The sequence below is a fragment of the Diplotaxodon limnothrissa genome, linkage group LG3 (assembly GCF_057381915.1).
Source record: "Diplotaxodon limnothrissa isolate DT_005_m linkage group LG3, D_limnothrissa_male_GT1.1, whole genome shotgun sequence".
NCBI lineage: Eukaryota > Metazoa > Chordata > Actinopteri > Cichliformes > Cichlidae > Diplotaxodon > Diplotaxodon limnothrissa.
In genome coordinates this window covers 28,617,038-28,639,418 of record NC_140598.1, presented here as the reverse complement: position 1 = coordinate 28,639,418, position 22,381 = coordinate 28,617,038, and the positions used below count along the sequence as shown (strand labels likewise).

Here is a 22,381-nt window from a genome sequence, read left to right as displayed (position 1 = left end):
AGTTCAGAATAATCATACTAGGTGATGTTAACATCCATGTAGATGCTAGAAATGACAGCCTAAACACTGCAATTAAGTTATTATTGAAATCAATTGACTTCTGCCAAAATAAGTGCACCCACCAAATTTTAATTTAACTGTGAGTTTTACACCTGATGCCTTTCCTTAAACTAAATCCTAAGGTGAGTTTCCAAACATATCAAATGAGTACTACACAGTGGAGACACCTGATCCTGACAGTCGATGTACACATGAATGATTTGTATTTTCTCTGCAGGTGAAGGTAGAAAGTGTGTGTGAGCTGATGTGGATGTGAATTCAGCAGCATGGATCAGTGTGAGGACAGAGAGGAGGGAGTCCCTCCCTCTGAAACTACTCTGTGTGGGGAACATGAGAGCCAAACCAAAGCTCAGAGGTGAGATGACCATCTCTAACTGTCCATGACTTTTCTCCATGTCACAGCTCAGCACTCACATCACTGCTCCATCATTATCCACAGGAACCAAACTAGACCTCCACCCATTCGTGTGTCCTTAGAGAGTGACTGGTCTCATGAACGTTTCATTGATTTTAAAGACCAGCAGGTGTCTGCTGCAGAGAGGTGAGCTATTAGTGACATGAACTCCTTGATGTCAATTTGGTGTCTGATTTGATGTTGTTTCCTGGCCTCTAAACTGCATCTCAGAGAAGGTCACTGAGTGAGGAATTCCTTTATTCTATAAAAAATGTCCAACATGTACTGCTGCTCATTGGACCATCAATAGTCCTGCACAGTGTAAATGACTGTGTTTACCTCTGGGTGGCGCTCTGTTTTTACCTTACCGTCACTAGTTTAGAGTTTCCTTCTGCTCATGGTCAGCCTGTAAATCAGTTTCTCTTTGGCATGATGAGGGTATTCTAAGTCTTCATCAGCTTCTGTGGCTGCAAATGAAAAACACTTTTTCTTCACTCACAGGATCAATGGTAGACCTGAATCTGGACCTGGACCTGAACCTGAATCTGGACCTGGACCTGAACCTGAATCTGGACCGGCACACACTGTGTTGAATCATGTCATTAATAGATTTCAACAAAAACAGTCATCAAGAAAGATGTAACTTAAAGTCACTATTATAATGTCTAAAATTCTGTCAGCATTTTATGTTATGTGATGAGTCCTTGATTAAAGATTTGTGCTTCAATTGTCAGGATCCTTCAGAAACTCAAAACTGAACCTGAACCCAGCTGTGTGTCTTTAGCAAGTGACCGGTCTAAAAGTCTACCCATTAATTTTAAACTCCAGCAGGCATCTGCTGCAGAGAGGTGAGCTGTTAGTAACATGAACTCTTTGAGAACAGATTAAACTGCTTGATGTTGTTGGATATAAACTGCAGTGCAAACAGGTCATTCCCTCAATCCCAATTAAACTGTCTCTTATAAACAAGCCTTTGGTTTCTAAGCTATTGAACTTCAGCAAACAGGAAATAATGCTCGTGCTTATGTTTTCTTCCATCAGTCATATTGTGCTGTATGTTGTAGGACGTTAGAGGAGGTAACACTAACTTTGCTGCACAGATTTCACTTTTACTCATAAAACTCAGAGCATCATAATGACTCAAACACTGGCTATTATTTTAACTTCTAAAAAGTAAAGTCATTCTCCACTTTTTGCCACGTTTCGGAAAATCCATCAAATAAAAATCAAACTAATCAAATCAAATCACTTTTATTGTCACATCACATGTGCAGGTACACTGGTACAGCACATGTGAGTGAAATTCTTGTGTGCGAGCTTCACAAGCAACAGAGTTGTGCAAAAATACAATAACGTAAAACAAGCAAAATATAAGAATCGCTAAATCTGTGTGTGTGTGTGTGTGTGTATACATATTTTACAAATTAAATAGAGTAAACAATAAAATAAAATATATAAAAATATACAGAGTTGGTTGAGACATGTGCAAAATCTGCTAAAAAAAAAAGGTAAAGTTTTCTCTCTTTGTTTGTGCCTTTTGAATATCAGTTCATCTTCTGCTCACTGAACTGTTGACAGAAAGAGAAATTTGAAGCTTTTTGTTCTAAATGTTTGGAGACTTCCAGCATCCATCTGTCCACACAGGCTGTGCTGTTTGACTTGCTGAGTTACGGTAGCTGGTGGCTGCTGCAGAGTCCACTGCAGATAAACAGCTTAAAGTTAGACAAACTTTTAAGGTGGGCAGGAAACTGAGAAAGCTCTAGAGTAAGATGGCCAACGTGTCAAACTGCTGTCAAGGGCAGCGTGTGGTAGTAATGACGACCTGTGTAAAGCTGCTTTGTGTATGTGAGCTTTGGATAAAAGCATTTGGGGGTTTTAATGTTGTGCATTCAGATCAGAGTCATGTTCAGTTTTTGACCCTTGTAGCTCTAAATGAGGCTAGCCAGCAGCTAATGTAGCTCATGCTCAGTGTTGTTGTTTGAGTCTGTAACTGTGCAGCTCTGCTTTTGCAGCCTGTGGGGTTTGTGGTACTTGAAGGGTTCAGTTGTACTGATTGTGTTTGATTTTTGTGCCAGTTTTGATTTCTAGTTGGAGTTGTTAGCTGTAGTCATTTTGAGGCCTTCCTGCTACAACTGCAGCTCCCCATTATTCAGTGTGACACAGTTTCATACTGACCTTAGATGCAACACTGCTGCATCCTTTAGGCTCATTTACAATCAGCTGCAAATGTCTGATCAGGAGGAAATGAGGGTGTGGATAAGGCATTTACAAGCACAGGGAAGTTTTTCTAATCTTTATGAAGAAAGACTGAACTAGAGTTGGTTGAATTTCAGATGCTACATAATGTTCAGATTTCTATCAGACTACTGGTTGGGAGTTCTCCAACATGTAAGATGATACAGCTTAAAATGTGATCAGTGTTATTAGTGTTAAGGAATAAAGATTTTGGAGTTTTTTTCAATACTAAACAGAACATACTGTCATTAATCACGATATGAATGGTAGGACACTTGAATATGATTTGTATATTTGATTTTTTTGTTCATCATTTTATTATCTGAAAGGGAAACTCATACAAGTACAAATGCAAATAAGGCCCTGTGCAGAAATGACTATGCCCACATCTTTCACCCACAAATTCCAACAACCAACAGATGATCTAATTCATGTCAAGATGTGTGTGTTTTTTGTTTGTTTGTTTTATGGTGAAGGCTTTTTTTGTGGATTAAATCTTCATGGCTCCTCCACAGAGTGGACCAGGAGAGCTCAGAGGTTCCCAGTGGTCAGCCTGCACAGCAGCATCAAGCACACCTGGACTCCATATTTATGGTCTGTACATGTACAACAACTACCTTTACATCTACTCTGTTCACAGTCATCTCCATGCTGTTCTTTGTAGACCAGTGGATTGCCAGTGTGTCCAACACAGATTTGATGTGTGGCTCCATGATTTCAGTTTGATTAGGTCATTCATAAAGTATTCTGTTCCAGCTGTTGGAGGACAACATCATCACTTTTGTGAAGAACGAGCTGCAGAAGATCCAGAAGGTTCTGAGTCCAGATTACCCAGAATGCTTAGAGAGTAAGAGGGAGGATGGTGAGCAGAGGAGGAGCAGCAGAGAGGCATTTGTGAAGATCACAGTGGACTTCCTGAGGAGAATGAAGCAGGAGGACCTGGCTGACCGTCTGCAGAGAAGTAAAATGATTTCTCTAAAGATTTAAGCTGCTGGTTATAGCATTAACATTAACTAAAATTTCAAGAGATGAACCAACATGTATTTAAAAAGACCACATTCTGATATGGACTATGTAAAAGATGAACTGATATTCTTTCTTTATTCAGAAAGCCTTGCTGAAGTTTGTCATCGTAAACTTAAATCTGAGCTGAAGAAGAAGTTCCAGTGTGTGTTTGAGGGGATCGCTAAAGCAGGAAACCCAACCCTTCTGAATCAGATCTACACAGAGCTCTACATCACAGAGGGAGGGACTGCAGAGGTCAATGATGAACATGAGGTCAGACAGATTGAAAAAGCATCCAGGAAACCAGACAGACCAGAAAGAACAATCAGACAAGAAGACATCTTTAAAGCCTCACTTGAAAAAGATGAACCAATCAGAACAGTGCTGACAAAGGGAGTGGCTGGCATTGGGAAAACAGTCTTAACACAGAAATACACCCTCGATTGGGCTGAAGACAAAGCCAACAAGGACATCCAGTTTATATTTCCATTAACTTTCAGAGAGCTGAATGTGGTGAAAGAGGAAACGTTCAGCTTGGTGGAACTTGTTCATCACTTCTTTACTGAAACCAAAGAAGCAGAAATCTGCAGATTTGAAGACTTCCAGGTTCTGTTCATCTTTGATGGTCTGGATGAGTGTCGACTTCCTCTGGACTTCCACAAAACTACAATCTTGACCGACCCTAGAAAGTCCAGCTCAGTGGATGTGCTGCTGATAAATCTCATCAGGGGGAAACTGCTTCCGTCTGCTCACCTCTGGATAACCACACGACCTGCAGCAGCCAATCAGATCCCTCCACAGTGTGTTGACGTTGTGACTGAGGTCAGAGGGTTCACTGACCCACAGAAGGAGGAGTACTTCAGGAAGAGATTCAGAGATGAGGAGCAGGCCAGCAGGATCATCTCCCACATCAAGACATCACGAAGCCTCCACATCATGTGTCACATCCCAGTCTTCTGCTGGATCACTGCTACAGTTCTGGAGGATGTGCTGGAAACCAGAGAGGGAGGACAGCTGCCCAAGACCCTGACTGATATGTACATCCACTTCCTGGTGGTTCAGGCCAAAGTGAAGAAGGTCAAGTATGATGGAGGGGCTGAGAGAGATTCACACTGGAGTCCAGAGAGCAGGAAGATGATTGAGTCTCTGGGGAAACTTGCTTTTGATCAGCTGCATAAAGGAAACCTGATCTTCTATGAATCAGACCTGACAGACTGTGGCATCGATATCAGAGCAGCCTCAGTGTACTCAGGAATGTTCACACAGATCTTTAAAGAGGAGAGAGGACTGTACCAGGACAAGGTGTACTGCTTCATCCATCTGAGTGTTCAGGAGTTTCTGGCTGCTCTTCATGTCCATCTGACCTTCATCAACTCTGGCATCAATCTGCTGGAAGAACAACAAACAACCTCCAAGAAGTCTAATTTATTTGGGAAGAAAAGAAATTTTAAATCTTTCTACCGGAGTGCTGTGGACAAGGCCTTACAGAGCCAACATGGACAGCTGGACTTGTTCCTCCGCTTCCTCCTGGGTCTTTGTCTTAAGACCAATCAGACTCTCCTACGGGGCCTGTTGCCAAAGACAGGAAGTAACTCACGGACCAATCAGAAAACACACCAGTACATCAAGAAGAAGCTCAGCGAGAACCTGAGTGCAGATAAGAGTATCAATCTGCTCCACTATCTGAATGAACTGAATGATCGTTCTCTAGTGGAGGAGATCCAACAGTCCCTTAGTTCAGGACGTCTCTCCACAGATGAACTGTCTCCTGCTCAGTGGTCAGCTCTGGTCTTCATCTTACTGTCATCAGAAAAAGATCTGGATGTGTTTGACCTGAAGAAATACTCTGCTTCAGAGGAGGCTCTTCTGAGGCTGCTGCCAGTGGTCAAAGCCTCCAACAAAGCTCTGTGAGTCATGTGGTTAGCTTTTTTTCCCTTCATCCCTTAAATTCAACTTGAAAAGAAAAAAAAAATCATGTGCAACCTTAACCTTAAAAAAATGAAGTGAATGATTGTCAACAGTTGCAGACAAATTTTTGGTTTGTTCTTTTGTATATTTTTCACACTTAAATGTTTTGCGTCATTAAACGCATTGCAATATTAGACAAAAATTACTCAAGTAAATCCAAAATTCATTTTTTAAATTATGATGGCTTCTATTTCCTAATAAAATATATCAAAACTTTGTTGGCCCTGTATGCAAAAAGTAATCCAACATGCACTCTTGAAAACTGGCAATGGTGCTTTCACATTACTGTGGAGGAATTTTGAATTAATCTTCTTTGGAGAGTTTTTTTATTTTATTTAGCCATTAATTGTTTAAGGACACATCCAAAGAGAAAGTGAGGTAAGTGACAGAAGTGATGGAAAGTTAAGTGATAGAAAAGAAAATGCTGTAGGTTACATCAGATACCAGAGAGTTCGCGGGAAACAAAACAGAATTTTAGCTCAGAATTAAACACTCAAAGATTACATCAACTGATGCTTCACAGATAGTTATGAAGAAGGGTGAATGATGAAGAATTCCGTCAAGTCTCTAACTGAGAATGGAGAAAATGAAAAACAAATAAAAGAGACTGTCATAGATATCCAAACTGGTGGCTGGAGACCATGTCCTATTGCAGCAAAATACTGTAATTTCAAACAGGAACAGGTGAAGAGTCACAGGGAGCAGAAGGAACAGATTTCAGCATGAGGTGGTGCAGCGGGCTCAAGGGCCAGTACCAGGGAAGCTTAGGTCCAGGTGGAGGTAATCAGACTAATGAAATTTCCGCTTTTAGTGATGCCGGCAATTGGGCTGTGGAATATGGAGAGTGGGTTCAGTGGAAAACTGATCAGTCATGGAAAACGTCAGCTGGAAATATTGTGTGGAAGTTAAATAAACTGAAACGAAAGAGTCACCTGATCATTGTTTGAGGGCCAAGTCATTCACAGACAAACACACACAAGCCACTGTTCTATCGAAATTTTAAATGAATGTTCTCACATGTGGATATATGATATACGATATGATATATATGCCCTTGTAGAGCAAAATCAGGTAAAAAGATAATTCTTTGTTCTTACATTCATCAGGTCCCAATCAGCCCAAATAGCAAATAGAAATTAAAAATGCATGGCATCAAAGAGTTTGGGTCTTAGGAGGTTAACCAGCTTAAAAAACTACCACTGATGTAGATTGCCTAATAGGAAGACAAATATCATTCCAAAGCTTTGAGGCCATAATCGAGACTGTTTGGTCTCTTCTAAGATTCAGCCATGATTTAGGAACTGAGAGCAACAGCTGCTCAGCTGACAAGAGTAAACGAGGGGGGACATAGTGCTTCAGCAGATCGGACAAATATACAGACTCCAGACCAATTAAGGATTTAAAAAACAGTAAAAGGATTTTAAAATAGATTCTAAATTCAGTTGGAAGCCAGTCTAAGGAGGCCAGAACAAGACAAATGTATACAAATGTATGCTAACGGTTTCAGATTTTCATTTGCTTAAAATTTTGAAAACCATGTATCATTTTCGTACCGCTTCACAATTATGTGCAACTTTGTGTTGGTCTATAACAGAAAATCTTGATAAAAAACATATAAGTTTGTGGTTGTAATTTGAGAGCGTTACATTGGTTTCATCTGAGCAATTTTTCTATTTGTTCCCGACTTAACTATGAATTGTACTGCATAATAGATTTTGTTTTTGTTATTTAAGTTAAACATTAAAATTGTTTGAAGTTGTTTTTTTTAACTGTTTGTTTTCCAGGTTTAGTGAATGTTTCCTCTCAGAGAGAAGCTGTGAAGCTCTGTCCTCAGTCCTCAGCTCCCAGTCGTCTAGTTTGAGAGAGCTGGATGCAAGCAACAACAACCTGCAGGATTCGGGGGTGAAGCTTCTGTCTGTTGGACTACAGAGTCCACACTGTACACTGGAAACTTTGAGGTCAGATAAAAGGATAGTTATTTTTCATCAAATTATAATGAAACAATTAAAACTCAGCTAATAAAGGTCAAATTAATCTACTTGGTTTTGTAATTCAGTAATTTGTATTATTTCTCTTTCAAGTAAATTGCCAAATTTCTAATGTGTAAAATTAGATGATCGCAATTCTTGCTGCCTCTGAAATGACAATGAATATGGCTAAATGTACTAATTTTTTCACTGAACTATTGGTACATTTTGCATCCAGTCTTTTTGTTTTCTTTATTTTTCAAGACTGGGTGGCTGTTCCCTCTCAGAGAAAAGCTGTGAATATCTGTCCTCGGTTCTTAGCTCTCCGTTCTCTAGCATGAGAGTGCTGGACCTGAATAACAACAACCTCCAGGATTCAGGAGTGAAGCTTCTGTTAGCTGCATTGCTAAATCCAAGTTGTATGCTGCAAACTCTGAGGTCAGATCAAATAATGTTTTATTTTTCATCAAATTATATAATTTGCTGTTTTATAAAAAGCACAGCAAATAATGGTCACCATCAGCAATCCGTTGGTGTAGTTTTGTATTTTTCACAAGTTCTAAATACTAAATTAACACATTTCTGTGTTTAAAATAAAGAAGTAATAATTCAAGCCTGTCCTGAAATAATAGTAACTATTATCAAATCTAATAAGTCATCATTGCACCACCAATACACTTTAATTTCATTGTTTTTGTTTTTGTGTTCATTTTTTAGACTGAGTGCCTGTAACCTCTCAGAGAGAAGCTGTGAAGCTCTGTCCTCAGTCCTCAGCTCCCAGTCGTCTAGTTTGAGAGAGCTGGATGCAAACAACAACAACCTGCAGGATTCAGGAGTGATGCTTCTTTCTGTTGGACTACAGAGTCCACATTGTGCACTGGAAACTTTGAGGTCAAATCAAGGACTGTTTATTTTTTATCAAATGAAATTATTATTATTATTATTTTTTTAAATCATAGTTACTAATGATCGGTTTCATCATTTGTATTTTATTATTTGTCTTTATTTATTAATTACATTAAATTGCCACAGTTCTGATGTGTTTGAAATAAAGGAATAACAATTCCAGCTAGATATGAAAGATTATTATTATTATAAAACTCCCAACTCCTTAGTACTCTATCAATTCACTTTAACCCATTTTTGGTCTTTTGCTCTTTATTTCTAGACTGATTGGCTGTAACCTCACAAAGAAAAGCTGTGAAAGTCTGTCTTCAATTCTTAGCTCCCAGCCCTGCAGTCTAAGAGTGCTGGATCTGAGTGATAACAACCTACATGACTCAGGAGTGAATGTTCTGTCTGCTGGAGTGAAAAGTCCATACTGTAAACTAGAAACTCTCAGGTCAGGATTAAATCACTTCCACTCAGTATTGCATTACCAAATGAATTACTAACTCTTATAGAATTGTCAGATATTTTAGTTTCCCTTTGTTAGAGTCTAATAAGACTCTGAACTGTCTGTAAAGCTTCACCAAGCCAAACAAAAACAGCAGTGTGCTCCAGCAGATGTGACTTTTTTTTTTGTTGCAAGCTGCCACGTGTCAAGACATTCTATGAGCATTATGGATCCTTTAAAATGGTAAATGGCCTGCATTTGTATAGCACTTTTCTAGTCCCTAAGGACCCCAAAGCGCTTTACACTACATTCAGTCATTCACCCATTCACACACACATTCACACACTGGTGATGGCAAGCTACGTTGTAGCCACAGCCACCCTGGGGCGCACTGGCAGAGGCGAGGCTGCCGGACACTGGCACCACCGGGCCCTCTGACCACCACCAGTAGGCAAACATGGGGTTAGTATCTTGCCCATGGATACTTGGCATGCAGCCAGGAGGCAGCCTGGGATCAAACCACCGACCTTCTGATTAGTGGCTGACCTGCTCTGCCACCTGAGCTACAGCCACCACCATTTAGTTTTAGTCTTCATCTTTCACATCCTTCCCTCCTATGAAGTGTTCAAAGATAGATTGTTTTGTGTGTCTGCAGTCTGTCAGGCTGCCTGATCACAGAGGAAGGCTGTACTTCTCTGGCCACAGCTCTGAGCTCCAACCCCTCCTATCTGAGAGAGCTGGACCTGAGCTTCAATCATCCAGGCGAGTCAGGAATTAAGCTACTGTCGGCTGGACGGAAGGCTCCACGCTGGAGACTGGACACTCTGAGGTATTGAGAGAATGTCTGATAGAGGTGGAAGAGCTGGAAACATTTCCTGTGTCCTTCACTCTTTGTTTGTTTTCATATGGATGTGACATGAATAATAACACTGAAGAAAAATTTTCAGGAACAGAAACACTAATCTATCTGAATGATTAAGATATTAATGTAGGGGAGTTTACAAGGAGACATTTTTCACCAACAATAACTGTCTTTTGCTCTTCACATATTCACAATTTGCAGAGATATCTGCATGTTTATACTAGTTCAGTCATTTTTAAGAAAAATCGTCTTCTGTTCGACCTGATTCAAATTAGATTAATCTCCCTACAGAAGCATTTCTCTGATGAGGTCTGCCTAGCTTCGTAAAATGACTGGAAGCAGGGGAAGTTGTTTACCTAGCTTGACCAAAAGTTGAAAAATGAATCATTTGTAAAGTGTTAATAAAGCTAACTCTAGTTGAACCTAAAAAGAACAGGATAATGATAAGTGTTATTGTAAATTTAATTAAGATAATTAACTTGTTTGATGACCTTATGCAGGTTTATGAAACACAGAGTGAGTGAGATAAAGAGTGATGGTGGAGATGGACTACATACACAGGAGCCTGATTGTAAAATGCTCTGAATTAAATGCTGAGGATTTAAAAATTAATTCCAGGTGAGGAAGTGATGAAAATAAGCCTTAAATAGCCAAAAGGAAAAACTACAAAATCGGGAAACACAAGGTGGGAACAATTCAATTCAATTTTATTTATATAGCGCCAAATCACAACAACAGTCACCTCAAGGTGCTTTGTATTGTAAGGTAGACACTACAATAATACAAAATACAAAACCCCAACAATCATATGACAAAGTGCTATGAGCAGCACTTTGGCGACAGTGGGAAAGAAAAACTCCCTTTTAACAGGAAGAAACCTCTGGCAGAGTCAGGCTCAGGGAGGGGCGGGGGCATCTGCTGCGACCGGTTGGGGTGAGAGAAGGAAAACAGGATAAAGACATGCTGTGGAAGAGAGACGGAGGTTAATAACAGATATGATTCAATGCAGAGAGGTCTATTAATACATAGTGAGTGAGAAAGGTGACTGGAAAGAAAAAACTCAATGCATCATGGGAATCCCCGGCAGCCTACATCTATTGCAGCATAACTAAGGGAGAATTCAGGGTCACCTGGTCCAGCCCTAACTATATGCTTTAGCAAAAAGGAAAGTTTTAAGCATAATCTTAAAAGTAGAGATAGTGTCTGTCTCCCAAATCCAAACTGGAAGCTGGTTCCACAGAAGAGGGGCCTGAAAAATGAAGGCCCTCCCTCCCATTCTACTTTTAAATACTCTAGGAACAACAAGTAGGCCTGCAGAGCGAGAGCGAAGTGCTCTAATAGGGTGATATGGTACTACAAGGACATTAAGATAAGATGGGGCCTGATTATTTAAGACCTTGTATGTGAGGAGCAGGATTTTGAATTCAATTCTGGATTTAACAGAAGCCAATGAAGGGAAGCCAAAACAGGAGAAATATGCTCTCTCTTTCTAGTCCCTGTCAGGACTCTTGCTGCAGCATTTTGGATTAGCTGAAGGATTTTCAGGGAGTTTTTTGGATGTCCTGATAATAATGAATTACAGTCGTCCAGCCTGGAAGTAATAAATGCATGAACTAGTTTTTCAGCGTCACTCTGAGACAGGATAATTCTAACTTTAGAGATGTTGCGCAAATGGAAGAAAGCAGTCTTACATATTTGTTTAATATGTGCGTTGAAGGACATGTCCTGGTCAAAAATAACTCCAAGGTTCCTCACCGCGTTACTGGAGGCCAAGGTAATGCCATCCAGGGTAAGAATCTGGTTAGATACCATATTTCTAAGATTTTCAGGGCCGAGTACAATAACCTCAGTTTTATCTGAATTAAGAAGCAGAAAGTTAGCGGCCATCCAGGTCTTTATGTCTTTAAGACATTCCTGCAGTTTAACTAATTAACCATGTGCACGAGAAAATGCTAACTTCCTGCTTTGAGACCGGATGTGGGGTTGTACATTTCCGGTAGCTTTACTTTGCGGTCAATCGCTACTCCGAAGATATACTCCAAAATCATGTCCAAAACTTGAAAACGGAAAGATCGCGTTAAGTTACAAAGAGCAGAAGGTGGGAACACTCACCACTGTTGTGTCATAAAAAAAAATCTAATGATCAATTTTGAGTTTAAAGAGTTTAGATCGATCAGTTGTTTACATCACTCAACACAAGCAGAACTGCATTACTGCAGCAGAAGACACATCATCCACATTCAGAAGCACATCTCTGTATAGTGACTGGTCTTATGATTTAAACAGGCAAATGTTCAGCATTCAAACTACAGGTGAAGAATAGTCAAACCAGATGTTTCCCCCGTTATGTCGAGATCAGCTAGTCAAGTACACACCTACACAGCATGTTAACAAACCGTGAAAAAAGCCACACAAAAAATGAATGATTGCTGGTAATGGTTTCTATACATTAGTATGTATGAAGGGTATGTTGTGACTTACCTTAAAAATTACAGCGGTCCTTCGCTATAACGCGGTTCACCTTTCACCTCGCTGTTTCACAGATTTTTTAGTGCAAGTTTGCATGCTTTTTTTTACGTCACATTGTGTCCTGCATCCTGATCGCTGCAGACAATCTCCTCCGTGACGTCTCTCCTGTACAGTACAGAATCGCTGCATCGATCGCTAGTAGTGTGACTCTGAAGTGCAGTACTGTATATCCACGATGTCCACGAAATGTTTTGCACCGTCAAAAAATAAAATTGGCTACTTGATTTCACCTATCGCTGGTTATTGTTAGAACATAACACCCGCGATAAACGAGGGACAGCTGAGAAATATAACATTTGAATCCATTTTCTCTTTTGCCCTGAGGCGCAGGGAAAAATATCACAAGTCGATGAACATCATTTACAGATATATTGGGTAAATGCCCAAAACATCTATAGAAATGTAAATCGCCGCTTGATTCATTCACTTGCTTAACTTGTTTTGGACCGTAAACCAGTCGCGAATAGGACACCGGAAACAAAGCTCCCCACAGGAGTTTCCGCACCGGAAGTAGCATATGCTAACGTGCACATAGTCAATTGGTGTGTGTTATCTGGCTTCATAGATAGATAAAGCTGGGTGTCATCTGCATAGCAGTGAAAATTTATGCAATGTCTTCTAATGATGCTGCCTAAGGGAAGCATGTATAATGTAAACAGAATTGGTCCTAGCACTGAACCCTGTGGAACTCCATAAATAACCTCAGTGTGTGAAGAGGACTCTCCATTTACATGCACAAACTGGAGTCTATTAGATAGATCTGATACATTACAGTACCTGTAATGCCTACAGCATGTTCTAATCGCTCTAATAGGATATTATGGTCAACAGTATCGAATGCTGCACTGAGGTTTAGCAGGACAAGCACAGAGATGAGTCCACTGTCAGAGGCCATAAGAAAATCATTTGTAACCTTCACTAAAGCTGTTTCTGTGCTGTGATGAGCTCTGAAACCTGACTGAAACTCTTCAAATAAACCATTCCTCTGCAGATGATCTGTTAGCTGTTTGACAACTACTCTTTCAAGGATTTTTGATATGAAAGGAAAGTTGGAGATTGGCCTATAATTAGCTAAGACAGCTGAGACTAGGGATGGCTTTTTAAGTAAAGGTTTAACTACAGCCGATTATTAGAGATTGCGCGTATATAAAACATGTCCCCGGCTCCGAACCATAGTACAGGGACCTCTGGGTAATATATAGGGTTCCGTGTCAGGGTCGTAGCCATAAAAACTAGCTTTACTGTGTTGTCTAGAGAGAGGCGTTGAAAGGCTGCTCCAGTGGAACTTGTTGTTTCGGAGGAAAACACGAACACAGTGTACAGTCGAGTCTTAATAGCTTACTTACGACTGGGCTCGTCAGGCACTCTTTTTGGCTGCAGTGGTTATTATTATTTTTACATGCTTCATACATTCTATGCTATGCTATGTAGTGTTAATTATAATTTTTGAATAATAATTAAAAAAAATATTTCATCACATCATTATGTGGGCTGCAAGTAGAGGTGACATGGACATTGTTTGGGTTTCCACTAGAGCAGGGCGATATGACCAAAAATATTTATCACGATATACATTTGAAAATTTGCAATAATGATATAACTGACGATATAATTGATGCTAGACAAAATACTTTACAACTCCACAACTTTATTAGTGCAACAAAACCCCATCAATGTATTTTCACTTAAACAAGCAGCTGTTTTTTATGTGCATTAAAGTTATATAAAAAAATAACAGTGCAAATGCAAATTCCTTGCTGACAGTTTAACTACAAGGCATTTCCAGTTGAAATTGGCCGACATATCCTCAGCATAACCATGTATAATATCCACAAAACTTAAAAAGAGGTTACACACACACAATACAGTAATATTATGTTGAAGCACAGTACGTATCACTCCGCAAGGCTCCTGCCTACGATTGCTGTAATGCTCTGACAATCCATCAAGCGGTGCGAGTTCGTAGCTTAGCAAAGTCGCACTAAAATATTTGACAGATTTTCGAGCGCCATGTATGACATAAAATCGTTTCGAGGTCAGTAAACACAACCAGAATTCATACATAAGGCACACAGGATTATAAGGGGCTCTGTCGATTTTCAGAAAAATCAAGGGATTGATTTTAAGTGTGCCATATTTTCCTAAAAACACGGTAATAACAACGGCCCGCTAGTGTAACATATGTGTTAAATACTTGTGAATTTCACCCAAAACACATTTTTTTTGGATTAAATATGTCATTTTTGCATCTCGGTCTCCTACCTGTGTGATCTGAGTCTGTGTGCGTTCGAGTGTGTGCGCGCTGCATGGTGACGTAGGCGCGTGCATTTGTGCCCCGGTCACAGCTCCTTTCAGCATGGCCGGGGGAGAGGTGTACTGGCAGGCGCGTGACACACACAGATCAGACACATATTTCTGTGTTGCAGATGTGCAGTAAAGAGCCAAAGACCCAGTACTGTCTCCTGCCTCTTACTTTCACGCCAGAACACAACGCAGCAACAACAGGTGTAACACTTGAACGGGTTACACTAGCATGCTCCACCAAAAATAGTGCTTTGTTGTGTATCTGACGGACGAAAGCCAAACCAGTTCCACACCACTGAAGTTGCAGCATTTTTACAAACCAATTCTGGTTCATCTGTTTCATTCAATGATCCGCTTTCGCTCTCCTAATTCTCTGTCGCCGCCATGCTTTTTCCGAAATGTGCGTATGAAAACAAAGGCACTGCACATGCGCGTTTTACCCATATTCTGTCGCGATATTTCATTTTCTTATCGTTGCCCAACGTTATACCGCTATTACCGTGAATGGTATGATATGGCCCTGCCCTAGTTTCCACTGGCGTGGAATTACCAAAATTAGAGAGGGCATAGCCTAACATATGAAACAGGAAAAGACCACAGTGTTGAACTGCTCCTTTATCAGTGTCTAACAGTGTGTGTATGACAGCCATGTAATGTCCATGTGTTCATGCTGAAAGAGACTGTGCTGGTCTGATCCCCCTCCTCCTTTCAGGGTGGAGCCTGCTGGAGTCCGATGGTTGAGACCTGGTCTGAGGAAGTGTAAGTGTGTTTTTAATGTGATTCATGAAAACAAAGCAGCACACATTCAACCATCTTCAAACTGTCACATCACTCATTCACATCTCTGGTGTCAGGAGTCATCAAAGTGTCAATCAATGAACAGATGATGGATCAATAACTGCAGCTGGATTGTGTTTGTTCTCTCCATCAGATTTCTGTCAACTCACAATCGACACAAACACAGTACACACAAACCTCAAACTGTCTGACAACAACAGGAAGGTGACACATGCTGAGGAGGTTCAGTCATATCCTGATCATCCAGACAGATTTGATGTTTATGAACAGCTGCTGTGTAGAGATGGTCTGACTGGTCGCTCTTACTGGGAGGTCGAGTGGACAGGAGACGTTGAGATATCAGTGAGTTCCAGAAAAATCAGAAGGAAAGGAGACAGTACTGACTGTTTGTTTGGATGGAATGATCAGTCCTGGAGTCTCATCTGCTCTGATGATCGTCCTCGTTCTGTCAGGCAAAATAAGACAGAAAAACCCATCACCTCCTCGTCCTACTCTGTCTCTAACAGAGTAGCGGTGTATGTGGACTGTCCTGCTGGCACTCTGTCCTTCTACAGAGTCTCCTCTGACACTCTGATCCACCTCCACACCTTCAACACCACATTCACTCAAACTCTCTATCCTGGGTTTTGGTTCAGATCTCCTGGTTCGTCAGTGTGTCTGTGATGAGGTGAGTGTAAAGAAAGTCCTCCTGTTGGAGAAACACTCTGACTGTTGAGTAGAAAAGAGCGTGTGCAAACAGCATGTAACTATTGCAGTGTTTAAAGTGTGTTAGATGGAGGAGTTGTACAGGGTGATGGCCGTGGGCAAGAATGATTTCCTGTGTCGTTCAGTGGTGCTGGAGTGGGTGGGAGGTATTATCCAACATTGTCTTTATCTTGGACAACATCTGCCTCTCAGACACCACTATAAGGGAGTCCAGCGCGATCCCCACAACATTATTGGCCTCAATCTGCTGCCCCAGCATGTAACAGCATAGAGGATAGTACTGGCCACAACAGATAAAACAAGATAAGCGTTTGAGCAGTTATGATATCAGGGACAATCTAGACATGTGTGACAATACTGAACATGTCACACGACACACCTTAGATGTCATGAATGATCCACTCTCAGTGCAGACTGAGAGTGGATCATTCATGGCTTCAACATGTTGAAATGAGCGTTGAAGAAACATTCAGTGAAGTAAAGTTTCCTTCATAGGATTCATGTGAGCATCAGATGAACTTTACAAAGAATCAGTGGATTTATCTTCTGTTTGAGAACAACTTTTAGCACTTAGAGCCATCTTAAGTCAATTTTTTCCACTTCTCACTCACTAACTTCTCATATGATTTCAGATCCCTGCTGTCCCCCACCTGCCCTGTAGGTGGCCTCAATGTGTTCCCACTGTAAAAAAACAAAGAAAAAACAACAACAACAAACAGAATGAAATGACCTGAAATCACTTCAATCTGATGTTTAATGAAAACAGTTCAAAGTCAGCAGATCAAATGTTCAAACCGGAAATTTCTCTGATTGTTGAAAAGTTATTTTTTGATTTTTGATGCTAGCAACATGTTTCAAATATTTGGCTCAGGGCTAACAAAAGGCTGCATCCTCATTGGCCGACCTGCCCATGAACCCTTACTATAACCCAGACACTACCATATGCATGTTTGGATATTAACTGTTAGGTTTGTAGCATAAACCTATTCGCTGGAACGTTAAGACAATATAATTACACTGCTAAGCAAGACACAAATAGGCAAAGTTCTTCATGTTACTCGTGCACGGGAGAGAACCGGACAACCGCTTGACTCCAGTTGGTCTCGTCCGTCCTCCTGTAACACTGCCCTTTTATTGAGGTTACATGAATATGCATAGGTTCATTAACATACGACGTCTACATACAAACAAAGAGTACCTTGCCTGTGTGTGTGTGTGTGTGTGTGTGTGTGTGTGTGTGTGTGTGTGTGTTGCTGATCAAAGGGTTAAACATCCTTGGTCAGGAAGAGGGTAGCCTCCCCCTCACCCTAGATGGTTCATCCTAGATAACACGGTGAGGAAGTCCTGCAGTTCATCTAAACAAAGAGCACTTAGACTAGAACAGACGTAGCTACATTAATCCTACCATAAAACAATAAGACACGGTATGACCTCTCATGCTCCCAAAGTGCTGTCTAATACACACAAAGTTTGCAGACTATCAAGGATCAAAACCTCTACCAATCTACAACTAATTACAAAACTCTAAGCATATATAAGTAAATATTTCTAAGCATAAATGACAATCAACAATACAAATCTAACATTAACCCACATAGCAGACAGGTCTGGCCTGGATCTGGTGTCAAGCCAGCACTGCTGGCTGACTTCTGGCATGATAAGTGATATGTCATCCATATATGGGCCAGGCCTGGTGTAGATAAACCGTTTATGTGATGGCATGTCACATCTGGCCCGATTGTGGTTTGGTTTATGTTGCCCAGCTTCATAGAAAACAGGTCTGGCCCAAATCCGGCATCAAGCTGGCACTTCTCACTGTCTGGTGTCATGGCAAAGTGTATGTCAACCAGATGTGGGCCAGGTCTGGCTATGATGGCACTAGTTATGTTCCTAATTTCCTATTTTAGTTAGAAGACCCAAATGCCATGTTGCAATACTACTTTGCTTTTTTGAGAAGATATTTATTACCAGATATAAACCAGAGTGAATCCTCTCACTGCTCGTGGTGTATCGTTGGTGTTTTGTGTATTTGATAGTGACAGAGATTGGAAATTTAATGAACTGCTTCTTCATCCATGCAGTCTGGCATAAAAGGTAGATTTCCATCTCTACAGGAACATTTTGACATAATCACTCCCAACAAAACTGTCAGTGATGTTACTACTTATGTTTTATATTTGCAATGCGATGTACTGTAATAATAAGGGATGATGAATAAGGAAATGTGTTTGGTGATAATCTATGACAGATGTATTAAATTTTACCTGGAGTGCAGTTTGTTACCTGCAGTTAAATGGCAGCACTTACAGCCTCTAGTATTTTTGAGTGTGATGCTTTAAACTTGATACAGCTATGTTTTTAGGCCCTTTCTCCTATCATTCCTTGCCGGACCTCTTAAGTTCCACCAGGTTAATTGAGAGCATTAGTGCACAGCCACTGAATCTCAGTGAGATTTTACCTGGATAAATAAATGATTAATGATATATATAGATTTTTTTTTTTTAAAAAGGACATTCACAGATTGGTCCCAAAACCACTCCCTTGATATCTTTTGCAAGTCATTCAGTTCCCTTTTGACAAACTGTAGACAGGCTATCATGTGTCTTTTCCTGAGGTGTGGCTTCCATCTGACCACTCTACCATACAGGCCTTGTTGGTGGAGAGCTTCAGAAATAGTTGTCCTTCTGGAAATCTCTTTTCTCTCCATAGAGCAAGGCAGGAGCTCTGTCAGAGTGACCATTGGATTCTTGGTCACCTACACTCAGCTCATCTTCTACCATTGCTCACATTGGTTTGGCAGCCAGCTCTAGGAAGAATCCTTCCAGACTTCTTCTATTCACAGATGATGGCAACTGCTGTACTCTCTGGGTCTTTCAGTGCTGCAGAAATTTCTTTACTCATCCCCAGATTTTTTTCCTAGATACAGTTCTGTCTCAGCAGTCTACATAATTAATACTGTAATTCCTTGGACTTCATGGCATGGTTTGTGCTCTGGCATGCACCGTCAACCATATGATCTTATCAAATCCTAAGTTATAAAAAATCATCACCAATCAAATGAATTTTCCACAGGTGGACTCTTATCAAGTTGGGAAAGATCTGAGAAATGATCAATAGATGCACCAAAACAGGATGCATGTGAGCTCAGTTTTTAGTGCCACAGCAAAGGCTTTACATACTCGCCTGTGAACAATTAAATGAATCCATTTTGTAATAAGGCTGTAACATGACAATATGTGGAACAAGCGAAGTGCTTTGAATACTTTCTGGATGCTCTGTGTTTTTTTTGTTTATTATTTTTTTATCACTTTTAAAACGTTTAAAATTGTGTTTTATATATGTGTTTGGTTAAAGTATAAGACTGTACAAGATTTGACAGATATTTGTCAGCAAAATTCAGTCTGTGACCAACAAATATTTAAGTATTGTGTGACTAAAAAGAAAAGTACATGTACAGCAAACATATTAAATATGTGTTTATTATTTCCTCAACCTGCATTTTATAGTTATCTCTGTGTTGCAACGCCACTCTGTGGAATAATGATGAACCTCAGTTAAAGCTTACTTCAAATCTCAAAGGTTGATGTTGGACAGCAACAGACAATTAAATAATCAATAAAATATATTCATGTGTTTAAACTCAGACTTTTCCTATGGTCTAATCATATTTGATTCAGTTTTTTTTTTTTTTTTTTTTTAACGGTCACCATCAGCTCACAGTGAAGCAGATCAAAAGTAGATACAAGCACCAACATGTTTGCTTGTCCAACAAAATAAAAAAGCAAAACACAGACACAAACCGCGCTTTATTTATATTAATTAAGTGGATCAAAACACATCAAAAACATCACTCACCACAGGCCATAGTTATCAATGACTATAAAGTCATGTATACACTGTCTTACCATGGAACTTGCAAAGTCATAACTGAGCAATAGCAGCCCTGATTAGGCCAGCACGTGTCTAACGTCTTTTTTTCTTGGTACACATTATTTTATTCTCTCTATGAAACATTTAAAGAAACAGACTGAACATTGTTTTTTAATATAATTAATAATCTTGACTGTTTTATTTAAGTTCTGCATGTAAATCCACAGCATCGACTCCCTGTTATTCAGTTTCATGTGAAACAGCTGAACGTTGTCACCGCACTGTGCTCTGGTTTGGCTAATAACAGTCTTCATGTTGTGAGAACCTTTTATTTTGTTTTTGTTTTCTTGATTTCTGCAGGATCTCCCTTGCTTTTCTCACATGGTTTTGTGGGTTTCAAAAAGCTCTCAAATGAAAAACTTGATATGTTGCAGTTTGGGTGTGGCTAACCAACACATGACACTCTTCAGTGCAGAAAACGATGAACATTGAAACACAGGTGCAGACTAAAAACAGCAGGGGCATCATTCGGTGGCTGTACGATGCACAGAAAAGTTTCAGTACAGGATATGCGTGTGTTTGAAACTGAAGAGTTTAATCTCTTTATTTCTGCACTGCACAACCAGTGAGCAGCAGCTGACATGGTAAATAAATGAATTTTTTATTGATAATTTTTTTTAATTTTCAAAGTAAAAATTAAAAAAAAAAACATCCCAAGTAGCTAGTATTGTTTTACCTGCATATTAAATATCCGAGTGAAGCTTGAAATTGTCTTGAATGAACCAGTGTCTGTTTCAATCTTCTAATAATGCTGGGTGTTACATCAGAGAATCTGCATTATAAATGTAAATATAAACATTTTTACTAGTTCGTCATTGAATTGATTTGTGTTAAAGTTAGGTTTCATGTAACTCATAGCCCAAAGAAAGATTTTCAGAAGTTGGAGATGCTGTGTTACAAATCAGTTCTGTTATAGGATGGCAGTCCGAACAAACTCCAAGGTGATGTAGGACAGTGGGCAGGGTGCATAGTTAAAGGTCTTAGGAGTCCAGCACATGGAGAGGTGGAGGTTTTGTTTCAGGCACCAACTGAACGAGCAGACATTACATGACTGAGACTTGGGTGAAATATAATCCTGGCATTGTGTGTGCAGTGAATTACTTGAGAGTTGACTGTGGAAGGAACAAATATACTGTTAGCAAGGTCTCTTGTAGGCTCACAGTCATCTTGTTGGGCTTCACAGACCATTGAATTGGACTTCCTGTTTACACAGACAGGAGGTTGGTAGGATAACCTACTGGAAGCACCTATAAAGTGAAAAATGTTAGTAATAGACTTGAGCATCTGGCCTCATTTAGAGGTGCCGGGCTCTTTATTATAAATGAAAATGCACAAATACATATTAGTATATAGATGTGTCTCATACTGTTGTATGCACATCTCACTTTAAACTGCTGCTGCTCCATCCTCAGGCAATTCTCCCCTCATCAGGCTCCACCTTTGCTGCTGTATTTTCTTGTAATGATCACATTTAGAGGCGATCAAGTCAGACAAAGCAGAGTGCTGCATTGCCCAATAAGGAGATGCATCACAGCTACTAATTTAAACAGGGTGTTTCACATTGTATTATATTTATCTCAGTATACTAGCAAAATAGTTTTGGGATAGTCCACATACCATGAAGAGGCCAACTTTGAGTGGGTTTAGAGACTGATGAACTTCTTACAAAGTTCACCAAACAGTGAAAAGTGTATACGGTTGTTTAGACAAGTAGGATGTCAGTGTCTAACATGTCTTAATAACACCTTTTTCTAAACTCTTTTTTGTTTAAAATGTGTTTTAAAAAAAACAAAACCATTTGATCTGTAGTTATGAAAATGTATGTTATTCAAAAACATACACTGCATTATGTTCAAATACTAGCTTGCTAGCCGGTTCTCTTCAGTAGTAAAGTCTAAAGTCTCGAAGGTCGCAAGTAATATTTTTAATTTTATTTTATGTTATTTTATTTTTAATACAGTTATGTAATGTTCAATTATGCCCAGAATGGCATCGTTTTGTAGTCATCCACACCAACATGCACATGAAAATTCTTTGTGTCAGTGACCTGGAGTAACCCTCTTTTGAACTGAGGCCATACCTCTGGGCCAATCACAGTTGTTCTAGAATCAGGCTCTCTGCCCTCAGCCAATCAGCACTTTTGTAGTGTGTCAGTGTCAGTGTTTTTATCACTGGCAGCACTAGTTGCCATGTTTTGGGTTTTGCCATTCATGAAATTATTTTTTCTCCTAAAGCTGTCCTGAGGAGTTTCCATGTTTTTTAGATTACCATGACTTGGATGACTGACA

General features: G+C 39.9%; 1 protein-coding gene across 1 annotated transcript; it reads left to right on the top strand.

Annotated features, from left to right (window-relative positions):
• Positions 1-326: 326 nt before the first annotated feature.
• On the top strand, positions 327-16,121 carry LOC146635231 (uncharacterized). Its single transcript, XM_085345278.1, has 14 exons — positions 327-415; positions 500-601; positions 956-1,093; positions 1,189-1,302; positions 3,205-3,283; positions 3,446-3,650; positions 3,798-5,601; positions 7,447-7,620; positions 7,894-8,067; positions 8,347-8,520; positions 8,798-8,971; positions 9,621-9,794; positions 15,373-15,419; positions 15,592-16,121. The coding sequence occupies exons 1-14, from the start codon at positions 327-329 to the stop codon at positions 16,119-16,121; spliced, it is 3,978 nt and encodes a 1,325-aa protein (XP_085201404.1).
• The last annotated feature ends 6,260 nt before the right edge of the window (positions 16,122-22,381 follow it).